This window comes from Netta rufina, assembly GCF_964035555.1.
Source record: "Netta rufina genome assembly, chromosome: 2".
NCBI lineage: Eukaryota > Metazoa > Chordata > Aves > Anseriformes > Anatidae > Netta > Netta rufina.
This window is the reverse complement of record NC_140124.1, coordinates 111,235,877-111,262,058: the sequence shown is the minus strand read 5'-3', so window position 1 is coordinate 111,262,058 and position 26,182 is coordinate 111,235,877. Positions and strand designations below refer to the sequence as shown.

The 26,182-nt window shown below is 36.2% G+C and overlaps 1 protein-coding gene across 3 annotated transcripts in view; it reads right to left on the bottom strand.

Annotated features, from left to right (window-relative positions):
* PCMTD1 (protein-L-isoaspartate (D-aspartate) O-methyltransferase domain containing 1) overlaps positions 1–26,182 on the bottom strand; it is a 41,435-nt gene that overhangs the window by 8,943 nt on the left and 6,310 nt on the right. Inside the window, exons 2-4 of one of the 3 annotated variants that reach the window (XM_084282286.1) lie at positions 18,434–18,541; positions 13,517–13,942; positions 9,664–9,766 (exon numbers count right to left, since the gene is read on the bottom strand). In XM_084282286.1, coding sequence (XP_084138412.1) covers positions 9,664–9,766; positions 13,517–13,823 — 410 coding nt within the window. In that variant the 5' untranslated portion in view covers positions 13,824–13,942; positions 18,434–18,541. The remainder of the gene's footprint in view (positions 1–9,663; positions 9,767–13,516; positions 13,943–18,433; positions 18,542–26,182) is intronic. The other 2 variants (XM_084282287.1, XM_084282288.1) reach the window with 2 other exon arrangements.

The following is a 26,182-nucleotide window of genomic DNA, read 5'->3' as shown; positions in this document are numbered from 1 at the left end:
TTAGACATCAGAAGAGAGCCTGCCTGCCTGCCTAACCTGGTAACTTACACAACTTTTTAGTAAAATGCTCCTCCAAAAGCTGAGAGGATTACCCGGTATTTCTGAACTGCTTCCTCTACTAGAAGCCACCGGTCACACCCTCTGAAAACAAACACCAAATCCTCCAAAGACGCAAAACCATGAAACAAAGACCCACAAAACATTTCCCAGACACAAAATCTATTTACAAAGCATGGATGAAAAAGGGTTTATAAATAAAGTAAAGGCAAAAATAATTTTTCATATAGCTTCACAGCTTGAAGCCAGAAGGACAGTAAGTGCTAGTGACACAGATGTGGCTTCCTATTACACCTGTAAGAATCAGACAGGCTAAGCAGTGGAGACCAACTCTGCCTATAGAGGCATTACATTGTGGGTTGACCATGTTATCAGTATAAATTTGTGGAGACATGGCTTATCACCAATACAGACAGGTACTGGTTAGTTCATTTACTTCAAAAATACCTCCTTCACCCTAGTAGCTTCAGCTAGTTCAACCCAGTTTGTCAAAAGCAGGAGCATCCTGAAAGACTTCTGAGAGCACTATAATACATGCAATTCCAAAGACATCTCCTTAGTCCATGTCAGATGAAAAACAAGGGGGTCTACTCAGCTCACTTGGCAGTGCAATGGTAACACCCATCTAGACTACAGTGGTATGCTGGTTGCCCATTCAGATCATACAGGGTTCTAGAACTGTCATCTTTTTTCTGGGTATCAAGAAGCTAACAGCTGGTAGAAGTGGGACAGAAAAACTGGAGTGGTAGCTCATCGTGGCAACACTTGAGCTCAGAAGCCAACGCCATCCATTTATACTGCCTGTAGAATTAACAGCTTTGCATGTTATGGTATGAACAGTGACAACACACCAAGAATAGAAAGGCATATATGGCTGATACTTGGGAGAATTACAGACTTAAATCTAGTTGTACAACAGTCAACCTTACTTTTCCTCACTACAATACAAAATAAACCTAACTGAAGAAATTAGACTCCTTCTCCACTCCCTTAATTTTCAACTGATTCCATTATCATGAAAAGATGCATGCACCTTAGAATCAGAAAGAATTCATAAACAAATATACCAATTTGTGGTATTCATGTAATCCAGCACCTTTGTGAATATCTTCTAGTAGAGCCTAAAATATTATTTATGAGAATTTGTCATTAACTTGCCCAAACCATTTGCAAAATGAGCAAGGTTGAAGTTCAACCTCACTGAAGCCTCCCCTCAATCTGTTAAGGGAGTGCTCTAAAACAGAAAGATCCTGCAAATAAACGGGAGTAAGCAATTTTAAGAGTACCTGCCCAACCCTAACACAAGCTTATTAGTCTTACTGTATGAAAACAGTATCAACCACATTGTTTTACAATGGAAGTTAACCGCAAACAAATTTATTTCAGTCTTATTTGACACTACGTTCAACAAGCAAATTTCATTCCCATTGCCTTTGGGATGTCAAAACAGATCAGTTATTCAATCTGTTACACTGAGCTATTTCTAGTAGATTATAAACTTTGCTGGAAAGGAATGGTTTATTGCTTTAACATGTAATAGTGACAGTCACATAAGCTACCTATTAAGATGAGGTAGTATTTCATCTAGTTACACACCTGAAATGGAATTATGAAAAAGAGTTAAGAAATGTCAAGTGTTATTCACCTTTTGTTGATCTCTATCAAATTGCCAGGGTAGCCTTAGAGACAACTACATAGGTAACATGAAAAAAATGTTATTTCATAGATTAGATGCCAAGAAGTGTACTGGAACAAGCCAGAGAAGTTTGGATCACACTAGGTTCTTCAGTTCAATCTGGTATTTTGATTAAAAGCAAGCAGCCAACCAAAGAGAAATTAAGAGTTCCCACTATTGATAGCATAGCAACCAGGTTTCTATGTCTGAATGAACACTTGCCACAAGGATAGATTTAATTTCACACAGATCTTGTTTAGCAATGGCCCAAGACATTCAAGTACTTTCAAGCTGAAGTGTGCTGACCTAATCTTGTCCTTTCCTTTGTATTTCTGTATTCTGTCCCCCATCCTCCCAGTATAAAAGGATTATAAATAAACAGCCACAGCACTTTGCTTTCAGGTAAGCATCAAAAATTACCTGTGGAATTTAAAGGGCATTTTTGTATTCACTACAATAGCTTAAGAGAATAATTAAGGAGTAGATTGTCACTGCATGTATTCAAGTGAAATTCTCCATAGGTACCAACAAAAGAAAAACACTACCATTCTAATAAAATGAACATCCATTTAAAAACATTTCGAGTAAAGAACTAAGATTAAGATTTATTGCTTTTGTATCCATATCCACCAATCTAGTATTTGTGTGATAAAATATTAGTAAAATATGACAATACAATAGCCTACCCTCTAATAGTTCCCCACACACATGAATTCATTTGCTGGTCCTCAGCTAACACCTATTCACACAACCCACCATTTAAGTACTTCTGACTATGAAGATGTATAGCATGGTTTTTTTGGCCAAGCTCTTCTGCCTATATGAGTGCAGGACATTATTAATTCTCATGTCTCTTGAGGATCAAACCAGAGGCAAGAATTTTTTTTAGGTAGGAGATGTTCATTTCTACAGAATCAAGTACAAGTTCAATGGACCTATGCATAAAATTATGTAATTTGAAGGAAAAACAACCTTTAGCATCAACAGATTTGTGTTTGAAGGATAAAATATATCATAAGATGCTTAAAAAAAAAAAAAAAAAAAGAGTACTGAGGAACTACTTAAACTGCTGTCTTTACCTAATAAAAAAAAATCAGTTTTTAAAACCACTATCACTCCAGCTACATTTTACACCTCTCCTATAATTCATTAGCAGGACACCACCTAATAGTATACTTCTGCTCATTTTACTAACCACACTGATATCAGTTTGCTGCTCACAGTCCTTATAGAAAAAAAAACTTATCAGCATGAATTTAAAACTTCTGTGTATTTGTTCACCATCCACATCCACTTTCTTTGATCAGACAACTCAAACCCCTCCAAAAGGGTCTGAGATTTCAGTATCAAATGTTCCAACTGATTCACCTCACAGTCTAGAGGACTATAGTTTCACAAAAAAAAAAAAAGACTTAAACAGTAACACTCAGCAGCTCCAAAAAGGCAAAAAATAAAACAAATGACTTTTTTTTTTTTTTTTTACACAAAGGAAGAGTAGTAAGGCAGGTACACATAATATTATTGGAATTTACAGCACAGGGGCTGGCAACTTAATACTTGCTGTTTCAACTGTGATGATGCTACAGTGGAATAAGAACTCCAGAGCATCCCAAGTTTTGGATACAGCCATTCCTGGGGCTAAAGTAAGGTTTTAAAATGTTTTAATGCATATATGCAAACAGCAGTGAATCCAGTTTAAGAACTCACAGGATGAGATTTACATTAAATTCCCTTAATATGTTAGTAAGCAGACATTAAAATGAATCTGCAAAATGTGGAGACTCTGAAAATGTATGCTATAGACTATTTCTGCTACTGTAACAAGGAAGTAACATACTTTTGTCCTATACTATACTAACTATACTGTTGACCACATTTTTAGCAGAAGGATCCCTCAGAATGGTGGATGAGGATGACAAATTAGATTAAGATTAGTAAGCATCTTCTGAATGATTTTCACTAAAATGAAAAACAGGCTTATCTTTTTTAAAAACACAGCTACAGAAGCTGGAAAATAATTATTTCCAGAAGTTATCTGGAAGGACTTAAACTACAAATAATTTAATCTACAAACTTCTGTCTCCTTCATCCATTTGTACTATAAAGATAATACTAAGAGCTGCTTCTATATAAAAGAATTTCATAAAATCTTAATCTAAATCTTACTCCAAGTACTCCTAAAACCTGAAGGAAACCTTCAAGAAGCCCTCAGATCATTTAATCAATTTCAGTTTTTAAACTGACGTAAAACTTTCTTTGAAAACCACAGGTGAAGGTCAATAGTCTCAGTTGGGCTTGGCATAATAAAGCAATGTGCAACTAATGAAATTTTCCAATTTTCATGCCTTATTAACATTTTTCAACTTACTGTACTGCAAAACTAATATAGAAGTAGTATCAAACAGATTTAAAGGTGTTTATTTTATTCAGGAAGCAGTTTTCCCATTTCTCAATAAATATTTCCCATGTTCTATCCTGACAGTGATTTCAATTTAAGATTAATCACTAATTAAGAAAGCTACACTTAAGATTAAGAAACTTAAGAAAAGCAACGGGTAATATCAGAGAACAATTTTTAAAAAGTGTTAGTTCTTTTCTGATTAACTGAAACAATAGAGTAGCAAGACAGCAAGTTCTTTCCATCCTTTTTCGGCATTTTTCTCCATTGTTCATTCTGCTTTGTGTACGTATTCATTCAAGCTCTTTAAACAAAACTGGTTCATATATAAATGCATTTTCATGACTTGCTACTATTTCTACTGCAAAATTACACGTTACTATTTTCTACATGTACACTGTGAACATTAGAATAAACGAAAGTATTAGATCTTTGCAAAGAAATACAAGTTAAGATCTACAATAGCAACTGAAATTGTTTACATCCAGTTACAATAATGGCAGTTAGCATTACGGAAATAGCCAGAAGTGATACTGGCATAATTTCTATCCAGTAGTCTTTTCCCTGTACTTTTTTTTCAGCTTCCAGGCATTACTGTAGGACAGTAAGCAAGAGATATAATTCAGCTTCATTTCTGTTTCTCAGTTTTTCAACAAGATTGTTATGGTTCTTCAATCATGTGACTTCAGCTACCTTGCTTATGATTTCTGATACTCAGTTTCCTCAAAACCCATTCATTTCTGAAAACAAAACTAAGGGCTAACTTCACTCTCCCCTTCAACACTAGTTTACAGAACTTAAACTTCACAACTGCAAGTCATGATAGACAAATCATGATGGTAAAAAGTGAAAAGATATTCCTTCCGTTTACTTCTTTAATTCCGCAGTGAATTTTAAGAAAGCTGGACTCCTAAGAAGTACAGAAGTCAAGTAAGTTTTTCACTTCAGTTTGTCAAGGCCCTATTAAATACAATGACAGATGTCTGAAGAACAGTCTCTTTCTGGACACTATACTACTGCATACTGCAGGCTTTTCTGAAGCCAGTGATTTGTTAGCAATGCACTGAACATTTTCATCGGCTACTTTAATGTAACAAGTATTATAAATACTATCAAAACTTGCAGTAACTTAAGACTTCCAAAGAATGACATTGCCCACCATGGGACTTATTTTTTATTTCTAGAAGATATTTTATATGTAGCTTTGAGAAAGCAAGAATATGGATTTCTCCAATTATCAAATACTTTAAAAATACATTTTTCTTCCTAGATAGTACTAGACCCATTGCCATTTTTGGAGCATTCTGGCTTATAGGGTAGAGGTGTATTGCTTCCTTTTTAATGTTTCCAACTAAAAAAGGGATATTCCAAAAGCCCTTTTTTGTTTGTTTGTTTAATGCAACTTCTGGCCTCAAAGAATCCCACTAGATTTCTTACAGTCCTATGTTCTTGGGATTACTCAACCTCAAGGAGAATTGATTCACCACTTTAAAAACACATCGTGTTTACTACTTGAAATTAAGAGTAAGTTACCAGTAAAATTTAAAATGAAAAAAGCCACAGGTGATTTTGAGATGGGATGCTTTTCCTGCTTAGATTTTTACTGCTATCATTATCCGGCTGCACAGGAAGGAAAGTGCTTTTTCGTCATGTTTATATAAGGAACTTTGTTTTAACTTAGCATTTATGAAAGTGAGCTTTCAAACACTATCACTAGCCTTGAATTTCAAGGAAGACGAATACTTGGTTGGAAGAATAAGCTATTTTTCAATGCCCAACACAATTTATTACAGGACTTCAGAAAGAAGTTTCACCCATAACAGTTATCCCAGAAGTAGTACTAGGGTTCTTGTCACTTACCATTGAAGTGGTTTCTTTTGATCCCGAGAAGGGTTCGTGATTTTCTTTCACAGCAGGGACTTCACCAGCTTACCCAGGTTTGGTTTTTGATAGGGTGCTAGAAGATGGGCAACCTAGCCTTGCCCTGTGGCTCTCTCTCCAAGCTGGATATTCTAGGTCTAGAAGTTGACTGGGAGCAGAAAAGACAACACATTCCCCTTCAATAAACAGGTGAAGCGGGGCCTGATACTTTCACAAATGTGTTTTAGATAGAGCCTTCTTAAGGAATGTTTTTTCCCTTTAATTAGCATGCACTCCTTTAAGGTTTTAAGCATGAAAGAGAGCCTTACACGTATATCAGACTCAGAACTTTCTTTACACCTAAAATCTTTTACACTTCAACCATGACAACACTTAAGATGCTGAAGACAGCACATTTCCTTTGCTTCTCCTGGCAAAGGTGTTACCAAATAAAACCAAGGCATGATTTTACCTCTCAGAATGAACAACTCCACCTCCATTTAAAGGGAAAATATTCTGATAGATTGGTAGGATATGGATACAGATACAAGTGATTATTGGAATTATCTGTCATTCTGAACCAGGTATCTGAAAAGCTTCCCTTCTGATGAACAGTTCAAGAGACAACAGATAGAAGGACAACATGTCCTTTGAAGAGAGTGTCTCAAACCCTTTTGTACATTTTTACTTTGCTGTCAGATTTCAGTCAAGCACCTGCCCAATCATAGAAAAATATTACATTTCAACAGCATTTTTAGCAGTAATCATTAAAAAGCATTGTATTATACTACACAGCACTGGATTATGCCTTCATAAGAAGTAGCATCAAAGCAATACTCCCTTTTATTGGAGAGGGGAGGAGTACACATCATAATGACCCATCTCCGTGCCCAATGTCAGATGCAAAATTAAAGGCGTATCACTTCAAGTGGAAGAACACCATAAATAAAGTATTTATTTAGGATCCTAGCTGAAGGTTTTCAAGGATCTACGTATAAGGTAAAACCCATTTTATTTCTGCTTCAAAAGGAGACTGCTTCAAAAATTCAGACTGAAGAATGTTATTCACAAAGAAAGAACACAGGGAAAGGAGACCACAGTTTTATAGCAACCCCCATCTTTAAAACTATGGTCAAGAAACCATGATGTGGTCTTCTGTGCTTTATCCTCTATATACCTCTTTAAAGGCTGCTGACAAGTGTAAGGTACTTTTCCCCAAAACACGCACACATCCACTGAGACAACTAGCTTCATTCATACCAGTCTGCCAGATAAAATCCATTTTCGAACAGTAAGGACACCTGCTAGGTATACACCTGTGTGCAACAGTAGACAGGCACTGAACACCTTAGGAATCCTTTCTGTTTGGTAGTCTTTCACCCAAACACTAGGTCAACAAAATCATTAGTTCAGAAGTCAGTTCATGGATTTTTTCGCATCTTTCTTTCGCAAACCAAGATTCAGGAAAAAGTTATGGAAAAGTTACTGATTTACTGACCCAGAGCACATTATTTTGAGAAGTAGATTTAGACACAATGCACAAAATTAAATGTTTTTAATAATATATAGAAAGGACCCAGTCAATCACAGAAAAAACACAACCCCATCTTCATCAACTATATTAAAAGACAGTTAACCAGGATCAGCTATGCAGGCATGAAGTTACAAAGCCTCCCACAAAACACAAAATCCAAACAGATCGGTATTATGTCATCTACAGTTCAGTTATTACTAAGTAGATTTATATCAAAAAGCACTTTCACAGATATTTTTAAGGTGGTGAGGACGGTGCTTCTATAGCCATTGCTGAGAATTTTTCTGTTGTGAAGAAAAGGTAAATTATTGGAAAGTATATGCCAAGTGATATATGTATAAATTACTCAAAGTTTAGAGGATATTCACCATCCTGCTTCCATTCCCTTGCTGGAATCACACTGTAACTGAAGACCAGTTTAACTATCAGTATAAATAACACAACATTCAGAACAATGTTCCCATTGCCAATCCATCACTGAATTAGCCAAAAATGCATTTATTCTGCTTTGAGAACATTTACATCTTTTTAATAAAAAAAATGCTCCTTTTTCCTTCAAACAATACACACACTGTAACATTCAGTTACTCCAAATGTAACGACTTTGAAATTTTTTCCTATTCTTTTTTATAAGCTTCAAAGTGCAAACCCCACTGTTCTGCTATTTATTCATACACATAACCTAATCAGATCCATTTTGTTTAAAAAAAATAATAATAATAATCACATATTCCCTTGGTACCCCTCCACTCAAAATCTCCTCATTTATGGACATAAAGGTATTACCAAACTGGAAAGGCATTTCAGTCAAAACCATCTTTTTTTGTATATCGGAGTACACATACAGGAATAGAGGTACGCACAGGAATTCATTATCTGGCAGTTACATCCTACTTACAGAGCCATTAATGCGGTACTAGTAATGATCATGAGTAACCACAGTTCTCACTTGTATATGTATTAACATCAACTAAGGTTAAAAGCCCGTATTAAAATCAGGACAGTGATGACGACACATACTCGTATTTCATGTTACGTAAGTATAGTAATATATTCCCTGTGTTCTTCTGTAGAAAAAAGTAAAGTTCTCTAACAAGTGTTTGAAGTACAGAATTGAATACAGGTAACACTAGGACAACTCTTTGAACTAAACTTCATTCTCCACACTCCTCCTTTTATGCAGGAGCAGAAGGAAGAAGGCCTATGGTTATGACCACAGCTCCTGAAGTCTGGTTTAAGGAAAAAAGTGGGCTGAACTTCAGATAAGAAAACCAAGAGCACATCAGTTCCTGAAGTACATTACAAAGGCAAGAAGATAAGACTTTTCTCTGCTCCCCTGTGAGCAAAAGAAAATGAGTAAGGACATGCAACTCTTATGCTTTACTGACAATTCAAAAAAAAAAAATCTGGATTTTCAGCAGCTACTTTATAATTAGTGCTCGAGAACATACTGTCTGTAAGAAAGTCTTATTCTCTGTAAAGAGGACTAGAGGCCTGTTTTTCCTTTCACAGAGGCAGAGAGGCCAAAGATGCAGACTCTTACAGGAATGCTTAGAACTAGTAATAAATTGTTGAGTAAGTGGAACCAGTATGTTTCACAGCCCTGTAACCCTGAAGTATATCAGTAAAAAAGAGTTGTGTATCAGCACAGATGAAGACTCCAAAGTCCATCTCTTCAAGTAAAGATGAATACAATCAGATAAATTCACCTGTTTTTCATTTCTAGATCAAAAGTAGTAGATTAGAAAAAAGTTAATTCTGTACAGAAAGATGCCCAGTTTTATTATAAAAATTACATATAAATTGTCCTATACACGCAAAGACACCTACATAGCACACATAATTCTTTATATATATATACACACACACACTTACCTGCATGTATATACACATACCCAAAAATGCGGTGAGATCAATTCTGTTAAGTATTACACAACAGAAATACTCCTACACTTTTTAAGTTTTAACTTACCTCATGAATTAGAGCGACAAATTGGAAGTTCTTTGTTGCAGCAACAAATACCATTTACCATGTGTGATGCCATTCTCCTCCTCCCCTTACTAAACTTGTTTTAAACTGACTGCATCATTGCAAAACAAAAACTGCTGAAAAGTGAACTAGACAAATGAGATACTTACTTATCAAAGCTATCACTGTATTTTATGAAGCTCTCCAATTTTTCCTTCGCATATTCTACCACATCTGAATGAAGCTCTATTCCATGATTTATCCCAAAAGGTCCTGTAAATAGAAACAGTTTTGTTGTTTTTCTTTAAAGCACAACACAAACACATGGAACAATATTGTACCTTTTGTCTGTAAAGTACTAACATCACATAAAACACTGGAGTCATCCAACACTCTACACAGAGATAATGATCTGTAGTACAGATATAAAGATATGAGGAAACAAGGTAAAATGCCAAAGGATCAAAAAAACAAGGACCATGGCAAAACAGTTTTGTACAAACAACTTTCACCATAAGGATGCATAAAATCTTGACGGATGCAGAAAGTCTCGACTATATGTAGGACAGTCCAAGCAACTTCCTTTTCAATATGTTTAGTTGGAATACAACAAATTCAAAGTATGATTTAGTCTGTATTTTGTTATTCAAATTTTGAAAGGTTTTCTTATCGTAGACTTCTCAGTTCCTAAGAATTCAGAGATTTTGTATTACATTTATCTACATGGGTTCATCTATTTATTAAGTTTCTAAATCAGAAGCTCACTCCTGATTTACTCATTCAGTAATTAACTTCCACCTAGAATACTACAATTGACTTGCATTATGTCAATTCCTCACAATACTGTAACAGTTGCACCACTGCTTTCCTGCAATCAAATCCAAGTATATTTCCAAGTTAATTTGTGGGCCAGAAGGTAAAGCTTTTTTTTTTTTTTTTTTTTTTGGAACAAGAAGTCATGAAAGAGCTTTATGACTTATCTACAACAGGAAAGAATCTGAATCAAATAGTCACATTTGCTGTGGGGATTCTATATTTAACATGTATGCAATAGACCAGAGACTTCAGTAACGGAAACATATAAGAGAAGGGGAAGAAAAGAAAGCAAACATCAATAGCATTAGACAAAAACTTACATTTAAATCCTCTACTGCATTCTAAATCTCACCTAAATATTTGACTTAAAGATGTTATTCCAATAAAATAGAGTAAAATTTGTCTTGTCTTGGACACCAATGAAAAATAAACAGACCTAGGGTTACTGAGAAAACATTTTTTACAGTAAAAAAAAAAAAAAAACACTAATATATGCTTCTGGGATCATTAATAATTGCAAATTTTAATGCAGTTTAGAATATTTTCTATTACAGTACCAAACAATAGATAACTATACATGCTGCTCACAAGACCCCTTCAGCATCAGTCAAGAGGTAGGTACATCATCCAAGGGATGTACTTTGAACTTGTGGAAACGCATTCGAAGTTGACATTCACGCCAATTTTAGTTTATTATCTATCACACAGAGAAGCATTAGTACAGCACATATTTTAAGGTGTTCATTTAATGTTCCCTTGCACAGTAATAGCCTATGACATTCCTAACCAGCAGTTACACTTCTATGACACATTGCAGCATCTAATGCAAGTTTTCTTTTTATTAAAATTAGCCTCTTCACTAGAAACAGTCCCACTTGTCCCAAAACTCACACATGTTCCTTTCAAAACTCAGTTTTAACAAACCAAAGGACTAAAGAATTGTATGTGCTGGTTTTTCCACGTTTTAAATTAAATCTGTGAATGTAATACACTACCACGTTAGGATACACCACAATAAAACTAATCTAAACAGAAATAAAAGATATAGATTTCATTCTTTCATCAGTGAAGTCAATTTCAAAAAGAGTCAGCTAATCTAAAAAGTGAAACCAACTCCTCTGTTGCTCTCCAAAGTTAGCTGGTCTCTTCCAAGGTAACTGGAAACAATTCCATCACCTAGTTTGAACTACATTAATATTTTAATGATGGCAACACTTAATCTCTACGGAGAGCCTTTTTTATATATATATTTTTTAAATATATGTCACTATATTTGCAAATGTTCACCAGTTCCAACTCACTAATTTCATCTATTTAATTTTGACACTGTCAGCATGGCAAAAATACACTCACTATATTGTCAAATTGAAAGATGTCCAACTACTGTCAAAGAACACATGGTTCCGTTACTAATTACGCTACACACTGAAATTGGTTTAAAAACATGGGCTTTTAAAAATATCTGTGCTTTATATTGATCAGAAGTATACTCCTTGATAAAAGCTGCCGTTCCTTTGCTTAAAACAAAAGCAAAATAATTATTATAATTAGTGATTTTATGCAAGGAAGCAGAAAGTAAGAAAATGATGATCTACATAGCCACAGAAATCCTGCTTTTGTCACTGCAGCAGTCACTGCTACAGGCTCCTTGGCACTGCTAGAAAAGTATCAGCACCTGAACTGGCAATGTGGAAACATCTGTATGATAACTATTTTCCTTGGGGCTGTCAGCCAATCTCACCGTCTGTAGAAGACAAGCGTTTTCCATTTTTATTTCTTCAACTCCGTATATAATACTCTGAAGGAGAAGGATTCTGCTTGATAAGGTCAAACCCAGGAGCATTCAACAAGCAACCAACAACCATTCATAACAGGTTAAGTACACAGATACAGGTGCAATATATATGATCCAGTACCTTACGTTTAAACAAAGTCCAGAAGCAATAATGAAAAAGCAAAGCTTTATACTACACAGAGAAATGGATGAATACTATTGCACACTACTCTTAGCATCCATTTTAGAAAAAATAAATTAAAATATTCCTAATTAAAATACTTTTTTTCATAAATAGAAACTCTCAAATGTGACAAAGCCACTCTAATGGAGTAGGTATCTTTGGTTTTAACTTTTACCTGTGAATGAACATTATTTGTTTGCACAATAGAACAGAAGTTTGCCAATGAACTGAAATACAAAAGACCATCAGAGATGCCAACTGAAGTTCGTTATATGTATTACTTATAATTTCTACTTTTTAATCAGAGAATGAATGACAAAAACTACAGATGAATAAACCAACTATTCACACTTCAGCATTGTGCATGTATCAACATACTCTGAAACTGTACCACTTGTTACCAAGTTTTCTGCAACCAAAGAAATACAAAAAAAATCCATTTAATTCAGTCATTAAAATTACACCTGTGAAAGGTATATTCTGAAGTCATTATATAAAAAAAGTTGTAAAAAACAACTGATTTGCTAGCACACATTCTACATTCTCATTACCATATAGGTGTTGGGAATTTAAGCATTTTTCTCTAAGATAGCTTGGTTAAATTTAAAATTCTAAAACAATTTCTCGTTTTACCTATTCTCCATATAGGAAGTGTATTTGAGGACAGAACAGAGAACAGTGCTAAATAAAATAGCTTTTAAAACCTAAACACTGCTCAGTCTGCAGATCTGCAGTCTACATCTCAGAACTGATTCAATACAACAAAATGATTCAACAAGCATATCATGAGAAAGCTGTTTGCATGCTCATGGAGACTTATTTTTCAATTAAGTTTCTCCAAGAGATATAGCCTTCAGAATTTACTTTTTTAGATAAATAGAAAAAAATCAAAACAACCTAGAGTAAGGGTGTAAATATGGTAAAAATGCAAACTAAAATTTTATCACTCAAATTGTTCCTCTATGCTTTTCCATTTTATGTGAAAAAAAATACTGTTTCCTTTCTCTCAAATTAAAGTTTTAGGCTATAGAAAAAGACAAACATGAATAATTGCACCTTGCAAGACACTCCGTGAAGTGTCGGTGAACATCTGTATCAGAATACAGCTTGTAGATAACCTATCATATTGTAAAACCACAAACACTCAGTTTCAAGTATAGAACTATATTTTGAAAATGTACATTTTACAGGGCCTGTATAATCTTCAAAAAATATGCAGAAACAATGTATTAAAAAAATTCAAAGTTACCTAATATTAATCCCACCATTGTACTCAAATATCCGGTTCCACTACCCAGATTTAGAAAAGACAATCCAGGTTGAAGCTTCAGAGCTTCCATGACTTCGGAATAAATGCAAGGAGCTGACAAGTGTATATTTCCATGCTTCCAGGCCAAGTCTTTGTAAGCATTGTCCCTGTATCCTTCCAGATAATAATCACCACGATCAATTGCTCTGAAGGCTTGCTCCACACTCTCAGTGCGAATATACTGAGCTTCTTTCAAGTTATCAATTAAATCATCATTGTCTTCTCCAGCACTCACAGCTCCTCCCATGCTGAACTCCTATGGTGATTCAATTAGTTTGCAAAATACATCAGGAGGAGTTTTCCAAAAAGCTTTAAGTACGTAATGGATTCTTGGTTCTTCTTTCAAAAGCACATCACAAATGAATCCTGGAAAAAAAAAAGATGTTTACATAACTTGAGTTTCCAAGAGAAACAAATCAACAATGAATAAAGGGTGATAAAACATCATTAGTATTGGACCACTTCACCAAACAACCATTATAGACTAGACAGTTTATTTCATAAATTCTGCCTTTCAGATTCATGCCACCTCAATCCACTGCTCTTCAGCTTACCTTTAGTATGTCAACACGGCCTGTCTACATTAGCAAGCAACACAAGAGTTTATACAGACAGTGAAAACACTAAGAGCCTGTCACCTATAACTACCTAGATTTGTGGGGACAATAGCTGTCTTTGGACTAGCTCTAGACCCTTCAGAGGACTAGATGTCCAACAGCAGTTGAAGCACACGCCAGCTTAGTTATGTTTAAAAGGAGCTGAGTTTACATGCTGTGAAGTCACCCTGCAGTGGGAGACAAAGCCAGGTGATTAGTGATGACCATGAGATGCATTTCAGATACTCATTTCTGAGTTGAACCAGAATACTCATGTTGATAACCACATATTGTTCTGGTCTGGATTCAGCACCAGGAGCGGTTCTGAGATCCTCCTTATGCCTCCCGTATCCACTAAAGGAGTACCATTTCCTTAAGTACCTAAAAACTCTTATCTTACTAGCTTTTAAGCGACTAGAAGGTTTTATGAATTCCACACTACATACTCACTTCAAAATAATTCCTTCAAAGCAGTATTTTATCTGCATTATTACATAATTAACCACTAAATTAAAGCCAGATGTTAATGTTTTGAATTTTATATGAATTAGCAAAATAGAGTACTGGAAAGGAAAGCTTTTAATCCACCAGCACTAGACTAATAGAGTAACTACAGCGAGCTAGTTGTTAACATTTAATTAAGTCACCTTAGCCAAAAGAACAAAACCCAAGGAATCTTGATCCATATGTTATGTTATCTTACTTCCCTCCTTTCCTTTCCCCAGCTTTGTGTTTTGTTTGAACCACACATCTAACAATACACAATTCAAGTACGAACACAAGCTGTTTTTCCTAATATTTGGTAGATTTTCCTCAATAAAAATATTGGCTTACAATACATAAGGCAGACTAGTTCATTTCTGAAAGTATTATTCCAACTGTACAACAACAAGTAGTATGTTAGACAAAATAAGACAGAAATAAGCAAGTGCCACTTTCCGTGCTTTACTTCTACATGCTACACACAAATCCAGTATCCCATTAGTTTCTACAAAATAGAGTCATTCTACCGCCAGCATGAATGACTTCAAGTACACGATACTGATACTGACAAAGAAATACTCACCCTCCTTAATTGCATTAAGTACCACCATTTTTAACACAAATCCACCTGCTTCTTCAAATATGTATATTTAAAAAAAAACGCTCAGTGAAATATGAATATTATCTTTTGTCTGAGATTACTCCAACAAAATCCAGCATATTCCTGTTTCGTACAAATTAGGCAGTAAGTAACTCATGGGAACAATCAAGATACCAAAGATACCAGTCACCAGAAGAAAACAGGTTCACAAACCTAGATTGTGGGGATCATCGCTCCATAATTTACAGTTCAATACTTTAAATGAAAACCTTCTTACACTAATGAATCCTCTTCCATGTAACAGGTCTGTATCAAAACTGTACTCATAAGCCTTTCCATGAAGACTAATGGAAATCTCCATAAATTATGACCAACTTCTAATTCTGTGTGTTCCCCAGCCACCAGTGCACAAGATCTGTGCTTCCTGGAGTGCTAAGAGGATCAGAATAGTGAAGCTCTGCAAAGGAGAGCTAAACCTAAGAAGGCATTGCTTGAAGCCATTCACTGTAGCTTCTGAAGGAAATAAGACTTAAAAACTCATATTAAATCCAGAAGTAAACCCACACTTACTAACCTGAGGATTGGAATTTTATTTCAAGTAGTGTTACTTGGTGAGGAAAGGAAAAAACAACTCAAAGTTTAACAGGAGAAGGAAAAATACCACATAGAACTGTTTCAGCTGAAAGATTACATATTCAAGATACAAACATCCACTTGTAGGATGCACAAATGCACTCCCAACCTGCTCACCGGCCAGGCAGTGAGAGAAGCAGGTAAGGCCTTGATCCTGTGTAAGCAGCTCAACATAAGGCAAATCATCAGTTGTATCAACAATATCTTCATCACAACCCCCCACAAAACAGCAAATGAGCTACTACTATGAAGAAAATTAACTGTGCCCCAGCCAAAACCAGTATAACAAGTGAAAGTCTAGTGACAAAAACAGTTTTGCCTTCCCTTTACTCTAAAAGCACTGTAATTGTCTTGACAGATACGTTTAGAAAGAATTTTAAATAGAAAGTAAATGTTAAGAATCAAGTTTTTGAAGATTAGTGCAGCTACTTCACAGGTTTGAAAAAGAAATACCACTCCCAGCCCTACCTGCAGAATGCATTCACTACCTCAAGCCAGCAGATGGAGAACTTCACTAACTATTTATACTCCACTGGTGAGCAGGCCATCTGAAACTGTTCTGAAGGAAAAAGCCTGTTCTTTCAACTTAGAGCTTTACAGAGTTTCTATCAGTGTCCTCAGTTTCACTGCAAACTGTTTCCCTGAAAATAATATTTTCCAATTTCAAGATAGTCACTGAACTAAAATAGAACTTATTTAGGTATTTTCTGATTTTATGGTCTTGGGATTATTTGATACCTGAAGTTAGTTAATAAAGTATCACCAGAATTTCTGCTGATGATACCCACAAACAAACACTCTAAGTTGAAGAAAACAAAGTAGACCTTTTCATGAAAAATAACTTCCTGTGCTGTAGAGAAATATTCTGTCAAGGCATAACATACTTCCTTCTAATGCTTTTATGTAAGCTTTTGCCTTTGTGAAGGTAAAATTACTTGCTTCTAACAGAGACAAGAGATGTGTGAAGTCAGATAAACTTTCTGTAACTTTACATATACAAATGAAGCCACCCCACAAGCTATTTTAGTAGAGGCTAAAGGAAAAAGGCAAGTCAGTCCAAGGTTCCTTGTGACTGCTGACCCAGGACCAAAATAAGCACAGCATAACATGCAATGATAAAAACATTCTACATAGCTGCACTCCACAAAGCTTACAGAAAGCATACTGTGAAGCTCAGCAATCCAAAACTGCAACACCTGCAGAGACAGAGCTTAAGGATCATTCTAATGACTGTTTTACAAAGAGTTACAGAAATTACAGAAGAAAGGTGCATAACATTAACAAAATGCAGCCACTGTCTAAGCCCCTGGAATACAGTAGCCAACTGAACTTGTAGTTTAGGAATTTGAATTACAATGAAGTCTTAATAAAAAGTTCATGCACTGATAAAAACCAATTAAAATGTTTCTCATTCTACACTACTTATGAATGTATTTTTATAAATTGGAACAATTTTGAATTTTCCTCTCATATCCACAAATAAAAATATCACAACTTTCAATTTCAGTAAAACGCCACGCAACTGTAACACCCCACCTTTGACCTGTATCTGACCTAACTTAAGGAATCACAGTAAAAATTGGTTATCATAAAGAGCTTAGGTTGAGGCTTTTTTTTTTTTTAAACGTATTGTCTCATTAAATAAACAGGTTCTTGGGCTATGAGAACCTAAGAAGTGTTAACAAGTTAAGTGTATTTTAATTCTTAAACTTCTTATAATCCACAAACTCTTGTCTGAAAGGTTAGTAACTGCACGTTTAGTCGAGTTCTGTTTGCCAGCTCTCAAATGGACACAAATTTTGCACATTTCAGAAGCTAGTTTTGTTGTTTTGTTTTTTGCTTCTGAAGTTAATTCCTCGCATCAGTAAGGACTACATGCTTTACTTAAAACAGACTGGATACCACACTAATATTGGCATATCCTGACCCCATAGAGGTGACTTCCTTAAAATATGAGTTATTTTAGCCTACCATTTTGACTCTTGTCTTGTTTCAAAAGATGAAAAACAGTATGAGCAGCATAACAGATGTGATCAAAAGTATATTAAAGTCTGCTCCTCAGAACCAATGCATTCTGAGAAAGTCCTCTTTGCATTAGCATATCATCCCTGACAATCCCACACATATTGAATTCAGATTGTGGCGCATTCCTCGCAAGTCACAGCGGGTATGCAAAGTTGCTTGGTGAACCTTCCCCCTTCTTGGGGGGAGCAGCATACAGAGAGAAGAAAAGGTGACAGTAAGCCACAAAAGTATTCATAAAAGTAGACACAGGAGCCAGCTGTTGAGTTTACTTAACGAGGAATGTTCTATGACTGTCAATAGGAAGGAATTAACCACACATGATGTAAGAGTCTGAAAAAAAGTCTGTTTTATAATTTCAGCTCACTCAGTTTCAGTTGTTAGACCTACTTCTGCTAGAGTAAGTTTCTGCCACTCCTACAGCTGTAATGAACTTGAGATCGTATTTCACCTGCTCTTGTCCCACCCAGTGACTCCTAAAACCAAAGAACCCCATTTTTTGTTCAGCTTTCCATTTCTTACCAAGTGTTGTGAAAGTGCCACAGTAAGAAGAAATTCAACTCCCAACTGCAGAGCTAAATCTAAGGCTTCAGCAGAACTTCACGAATACACAGAATGGTTGATTACTATCTGAAAGGGAAAGAGAAATTGTAACATTACTTTTGCCGTGCAAAGACTGGAGACAGACAAAACATGAACTGTGAACTGGAGGTGACTGTAATAGGTGACTTCAAGAACAAGAACAAACTGTGGGACACAGGTATTTTAGACTGAATTCTTCACACACATTTTTGAAACATTTACACATATGCCTTGTTGCTGAACTACAATAAAATGAAAAAAAAAATAGATGTTCTAGGAAGAATAACTGCTACTTGATCTGCCTTCTCTTCCACAGCTATTTGTTTTCTCATTCCAAATAATTTAGAAAGGAAGGAAACAGTTGTTTTCAGGGTATACTGCCATACTTCCTGGTGAATTAAGGGGAATTCTATTGGAAATACCATCATTTGTTTATTTTAAGCCTATTAAATTTGTCTCACTGAAAAAACATTCGCTCCTAACCTACTGTTTAGTCGATCGTTTCAACAAGCTTTTCAAGCTAAACAGAAACAAGTACAGTCAGTCCTCCAATTTAATACGCTCCACACAAAGCACACTTCAAGGTTCTTTGCAATGTAGCAATGGAACAAGGAACAGACCACAGGATTAAAGTTAAGCCAAATGAATGTAAACAGATACAACTACTGACTTAACCTGAATTGCATTGACCTACTTGGGCAGAAAATGTTTGTCAAGTCTGCTGTAAGCTTAAACACTGATCCTCCTGCTCAGGCCTTCAACAGACGTTTACACAAGGCTCCAGGTGTGCCCTTGCTCTCATTGTCTTCCTCCATCTCCAGCCACCTGAACACACCACATGCCACAGACAGCACCAAGCTTCTCTTGGAAGATGCACTGAGGCTTACGGCTCCACGAATTTATAAGCAGTGACAGACAACACCACAGGTCTCATTATAAAGTTACCTTCACAATTACACAAGGTTGTATAACTTCCAAATCAACCCTGCTGAATGTCTAGTTGTCCTCTTAGCTTTTTTCTTTGTTTTTATTTTCAGTTCCTGTAATTATTTTTTTTTTTTAAACAAAAAATGTAGTTTTGTTGGTTGTCCACCTAGATTTTTTCCCCTTCTTTCTTAGGACTGAAATACATTCATTTTTCAGTAAGTTTTCTTCTATACTGGGATTTTTTCCCCCATCTGAAATGTTATCTACCCTCTTCACACAACGACAAAGCCTGAATGCCAAAATAAGCATTTTTTATATACCAGTTCTGTATGCCAGGTCTGTTTTCAAGTATGCCAATAAAGAATTTAAAATTCATTACTTCATATAACAAATGAAAAAACCCTCATTATTTCCTGAATGGGGCTTTTAATGTGCAGTTTACTACCACATCCTGACTCAATTCTCACTACTTCTTAAAAATCAGCAAAAAGCACTGCTTGCAAAGATGAACCAGCACAGGATTTTTAAGTTTCTTCTTCAAACTCATTTCCCCACCTGTGGCACCACACACTTGTATTCCCACTTAGAAACATGGACATGAGGTCAGTGTTTTCACCAGTTAGCAAACACTGCAAGTCAGTTTCTGAAATCTGAAGTTGTAGATCTCTAACAAAAGAGTACTGAAGTAGCTCTATGTCCTCAGATTGAGCTCTATGACCTCAACCGTCCTGTCTTATCTGGGGCTATGCTTATGATCTTCCAATAGTTGTCATTATGGTCACCACAAACCCAGCTTCAGTGTTCACATGCTAGAATATCCCCTGGGCCACCAGCTGACCTTTCTTAATTATCTCCTGCAGAAACACCCTGTTGAGAGACAGGAAAGTTGTCTCACTACCCTGTCGTAGTGAGTGATTAATTGCTAGGAAAAACCATCCATCATTTGCACCAAACTGTTTTTCCCTTCCACCTCTCTCCTCAGATGTATGCCATCTCTGGGATCCACCTAACTGCATTTTGAATCTCGTCATTCATGTTACAAAAAGCTTAAAACTGAAAGCAAGCACAGTTTGGCAAGCAAACACTTTCAACACGATTTAGTATTATCCAATTTCACTGAAAGTTTTAGTTTAGCCAGTATTTGCTGTAAAATTTCAATCAGTTATTGCTTCAGCCCCTAGAATCAGGTCTTCCTCATATAGTGAAGCATAAGATGAATAACAAAATACTCTAAGTGCTCTGAGAAATCGGTTTTCAAAGCAGTAAGATGCTGTAAAGTAGTACTATAGTTACAGAAAACCAAAAGAACTAAAATGGTGTATGTCAGTCCTATAAGTCTATAAAACTAAAAAGTTATTCAAAATTATTTTCCCAATTTCAGAGAGCACTTAAATGCTAAGAAGAAATGTCTGAATACCTGAGGAAAATTACAAGGACTGATGTCTATGGCAGCGTATGATGGAACTAGAACAGTGGTATCATACAGTTGCTGGCAACATTACTTCTGTACCAGTGATGGACCAGAGCAGCATGATGTGCTTTTTCACAACCTGGGGTGGTAAGCAGCATGTCAATAAGACACAGTTGTCAGTCTGTTGCTTATCATCGGCAGTCAGCCATATGGAAATTGGTGATTATACCTCAAAAGGTTTTATGTTTACCTCTATGAGCGAATGCTAACTCTGGCCTAATACTGTGTTCTCTATCGTATCCTACCAACTGTAGAAATCAAAGCAATTAACATCACTTCTCTTCCCCCACCAGCCCAGGAAGTTCAGTGGTGCTCGTTTGCATGACACTGCATAAATTGGCCTCATCTCCAAGGAGCCTAAGGTGCTGCAGTGACCTGTCAAAGTTCCACAAGAGCATATCATAAGCAAAAGGATGTCAGCCACCATCCCAACATAATAAAGAAAATCCCCTACCCTTCCTCTGACAGCAGTCCATGAAACAACCCAGGAACAGTCCCCTTATAGTACACTCCTTTTTGAAGGACTCAGATCCTGAGAAGTATTCTGACAGCTCTGTCTATTCCCAGGTTACAACTATTTTAAGACTGTCAAGCATAAACTGGAAGAGTACTGCTTTGTAATACAATGCCTGGGAGAAAGGGGAAAAAAAAAAAAAAGAAGCTACTCTGGAGGACCTAATAGACCCACAGGAACAGCAAGTACCAAATAATATCAGCTTGTTCAACAGCAAGACTAAACTATCAGGACTTCGTAAGACAGATATATAAAAAAGTGATGCTCAATACATACAGATGTCTGTTAGTGTCTGAGTTTGTATCAGGCACCTGTTATTTCAGAAGAGAAACTGCTGTCCGTGCACATATTTTACAGGAATTAATGAGTTACAGAATGACCAGGCAGCAAAATTCATTGCCACAATAAACAGCTTTGTATAACAGTATTTAACAGAGAATACTCCTTGCAAACAGTTTTATACAAGCTGTAACAGTCAAACATTAATGAGAAGACCTGTATAGATGTTGGGGGGAAAAACACTTTTGGAAGATCTAGTCCTGATTCATCAGTATGAAAAGTAGTAAGGCATACAAGTGATACAAACATTTTTGCAATATTGAATGTTATTGTGACCATGCCACAATTAAGCAAACACCTCGATGTAAAGGACAATCCAAATTTTCAACATCTTTAAAAGCAATCTATTTCTTTCCACAAAAGAAAATGTGTAATAATTTAGTATGTAGTGGCCAGAAGACAGCAAATCACACAGTAAAATATGATACTCCTTTACCTTCAGTGTCACCCTCATAAATCACTTACGGAATAAGCCACAAAATAAAGCCACTTTAAGAAAATGCAAAGCAGGTTTAAGTACACAAATCAAAACATTCTCCTAAACTCTTACCATAAATGCAGTTTCTGTAGCTAGTCTTAAGCAGATCAAGTCACAGTCCATATAATTTTCAGTAGGGTAAACGTGGCTCACGACAAAATATTCACTAGTTCAGCTACTGCTAAAGTTCAAAAGCTTATTGCACATAAACATTTCCATTTATTTAAATAAACTCGCTTTCAGCAGCAACAGAACAACACAGGCCTGTTGCCTTTAGCAAAAGAAAATAGAAATGAGGTCAAGTGTAAAAATAGAAAATGGTTACATTCCTGACACTTGAAACCTCATCTCAGAGCTATGTATTTACAGCACTCTCATAAAAAACACCACAGCTGATCAACTATCAAACTCAAAGTGTACTAAAACATTTGGATTTTCTGGTCTTTAGATATAATTCTAGAAGCATGACAATTGCATACAGTAACAGTGCTACGAACAGCTCATTACTATACTATCAAAATGTTTACTTTCACAGCCTGAGGATGTCAACTTTTATCATGCATCCCCTTCTTACAAAACACTATATAAATACAGCTTCATCCTGATCTTGTTTACTCAATTCTTAAAATGGTCTAGTGCAATACAACACACATACAGTATGCATACCACACCCACATTGCATACAACAGTATGTTTTAAGTTATTACTTAGGCCTGTAATCTTCAGGAGAGGTGGATGAGGCCTGCCCACTCGCTTCCTGTCTTTCTCAGCACCCCACTACAAGTTTTCCCTGACGCAGGCTTCCAGAAGCATGGCAATGGGTCCACCCATTGTTTCAAATGTAACTGGTTACATGCACAAACAATTACTTGAAGGCAGAACCTCATCCACAGACCCATATTTCTTAAGATAACCAATGCCTAGTTTAATATAAAGCAGAGATCAACTACCCCACCCCTTCAAGGTTTTTACCACAGCCATGATTTACCATAACTCTGAAGACCCACAAATCAAGTATGAACTAAATGTATATTTAAAATCTACCAAAAAGTCTCCATGGAAATGCAAAAGCCACGCAGGATGAGTCTTCTCACTGGACTTTCACAACCCTCTTGCATGAGGGGCTCTATTCCGTGTGCACAGAGGTCTCCACAGCAGCAAGTGGGGGGCCATGTGGCAGCAGCTCACTGGGGCCCACACGTCCATGGCGCCAACGAAGGAGGACGCGAGCTCTACCTAGCAGTGGTACCCACAGACACATGGAGTGGCCGGGGAACCAGGAGCTGGGGGAAACAACTGGAGGAGCCAGCTCTTGGAGGGTAAGGGGGAGGCCCAAGTCTGCTGCTGGAGAACCTGAGGTATCGGGGAACTGCTGACACACTGAGTGAGCACACACAAGGCAACAGGGAAGAGTAGACCCAAGGGACAGTTGGGGTAGAAGGGTGAAATTTTTACTGCAAACGCTTTAAAGCCTCTCATTTTAAAGTGGCAATTCAAGTGATAATCTTACATTCAAATTTGTTTAACCCAAGTCTACTCCTTTTCCTGGAAGAGACCCAAGTGTCACTAGCACTCAAACCAAGCCCAGTTCCATGTCTTAATGACAGGTGCCTTGCCCTCCTTAAAGCCTCAATCCTTAAAGCTACTGAACGCAGCAAAACATACATATAAGCAGGCCTCATTGTATTTTATAGCAGCAAGAAATGAGTAGTACTTCCAGATATGAAAAACTAAATCAGGATCAAAGCCTAACCACAGAAAACATCCTTTCCTTTGTGACTAAGGGAGAGAGTTTCAGAAGGACACGCTATTATGCAAGAACAGACTCTGAATTTACTTTCAGAGCAAGAACCTATGCCCAGTAAAAAACTTCAAGACCTTTACAGAGAAGGGTGACATTATGCTTATTCATCCAAGTTCCAACAGATTTTTAAAAAGCTACATAAATTTAGAAGAAACTGACTTGTTTGCATTCTCAGTCATATCCTAAAAAGAACATACCTCTGATTAGCAAAATCCCATGTTTTTTGGTGTTTTTTTTTTTTTTTTTTGCTGTTTGTTTTTTTTAAATGTTTTGTGGTGTTTGTTTTGTGGTTTTTTTTTTGAGCTACAGGAATTTTTTTTCACTTACCTGAGTATTTGCCATACTCATCCCTCTTTCCAAGAGCACAGAAATGCTTTTAAATCGTTGACATTTCTTTACTGTAGTCATGGCTTTCAGTATCACTCTGAACATGATTGACAGAGGAATAAGAGAAAAGCAGGCAAGGGGAATCATTTTCTAATTTACAGAAAACACTTCTGCATATCCTTTTATACTATGCTTTTATCTACATAACCTAAGATACTGAAAAGCTTCCACAGTTAAGATTACAAAATTAAAACAGATTTTTCAAAAAAATGTGAAATACTAGACTTCACTGAGTTGATAATGACCAAAACCATAAAACTTACACAGCTACTTCACTACTTTTTTTTTTTTAATGAATAATTACTTGTTCTTCACAAACACTCCAACCTATCTCTGACCTTTCAACAACCTCAGGCAGGCCTGATATCACAGTTTTTTCAGAACTCCTCCAAATTAGAAATACTTCTCATAGGACTTCTTTAAGTGCCGAGCACAAACTACATAAACACATTTTTAACTTGAAGATATTTCTGGCATTGTTGATTTTTTTTTTTTTTCCTTCAGGGAAGAATAAAGTATTATTGAAAAATTAGCATTTACCCACAGTACCAACAGCGGGTACAGTCTGGAGATTTGGGAATGCATCAGTGACCATTTCAAGATATTCATACAAATATGTCATATTTCATATACAAATATTCCATAAAAATGGAAGTTCAGAACCTTTTATCATTCTTTGATGTAGCAGCTGTGCACTGCACACTATTGTGTACTCATCCCCACAATCCTACCTTATCAATTTTTTTTTCAGTCAAAAAGCACATGGCCTTCACCTGACAGGAGTGTAGTTTACAGATGTAACACAAGAGGCTGCTACACTCACATAACCTGCCTTGGTTATATCACATTCAACTCCAGTTTATCCAACATACTCCAGAACTTGTGAGTCAAATCCTACACTTGACTTTTCTCTTGAGAACTCGGTTACTCCAGAAGACATCACGGAATCTCAGGAAACTCAGCAGTAATGAGTCTTAGTTATAATTAACTGAAGTAAATAAGCAGAGATTAAAGCCTATGGGATTTATAATGCTGCAAATTGTCAGCTCTGCAGAAGTCATAAAGAAACTCAGCAACAATTCTTCTGTGCCCTTCCAGTTTTTACTGACCTAAGTACTGCAATAACACCAAATTTAGAATTTGTAGAAATAAGACAACAACACTTAAGAGAATAGACAGCAGGTGACTACACTGAACGAAAGCAGACCCACATTTCATTCTCAAAAGGGAAAGGGGAGAGTTTTGCAAATAAACAGCAGGGTCACATGCCCGGCAGAAGAGCCAGCACACCCCACCTGACAGAATCCAACATCAACAAGAGCAAAGAAGGAAACTCTGGGTCTCAAGATTTTTCCGAAAGAAATAAGTTACTTTAGTGGCAAACTGATGTCCCGACAAAAATACTGACAGAATTCCTTCCTAACTGAACATATTACAGCAAGAATATTAACCTCTCGTTTTCCTAAAAGTAAGTACTCATTTGGTGATTTTATGAGTTCATTCTTTCAGCACTTAATTTCCATACAATTTAGCCATACCTACAAGCAAAAAAAAAAAAAAAAAAAAGTGTGTTGAAAATCATTACCAAGCAAGTAGCTCCAACAGTTTTTAACTTCTACCATTATACATTACAGTGGTGGTGATTGAGTTGAGGAATATTACTTGATTTTTTCTTTGAAACACTTGTCAAGAAAAATACATGGTAATTCCTGAATATCTGCTGAAAAATTTGCTACAGAAATAACACAAACTTTCAGAATAGTAACGGC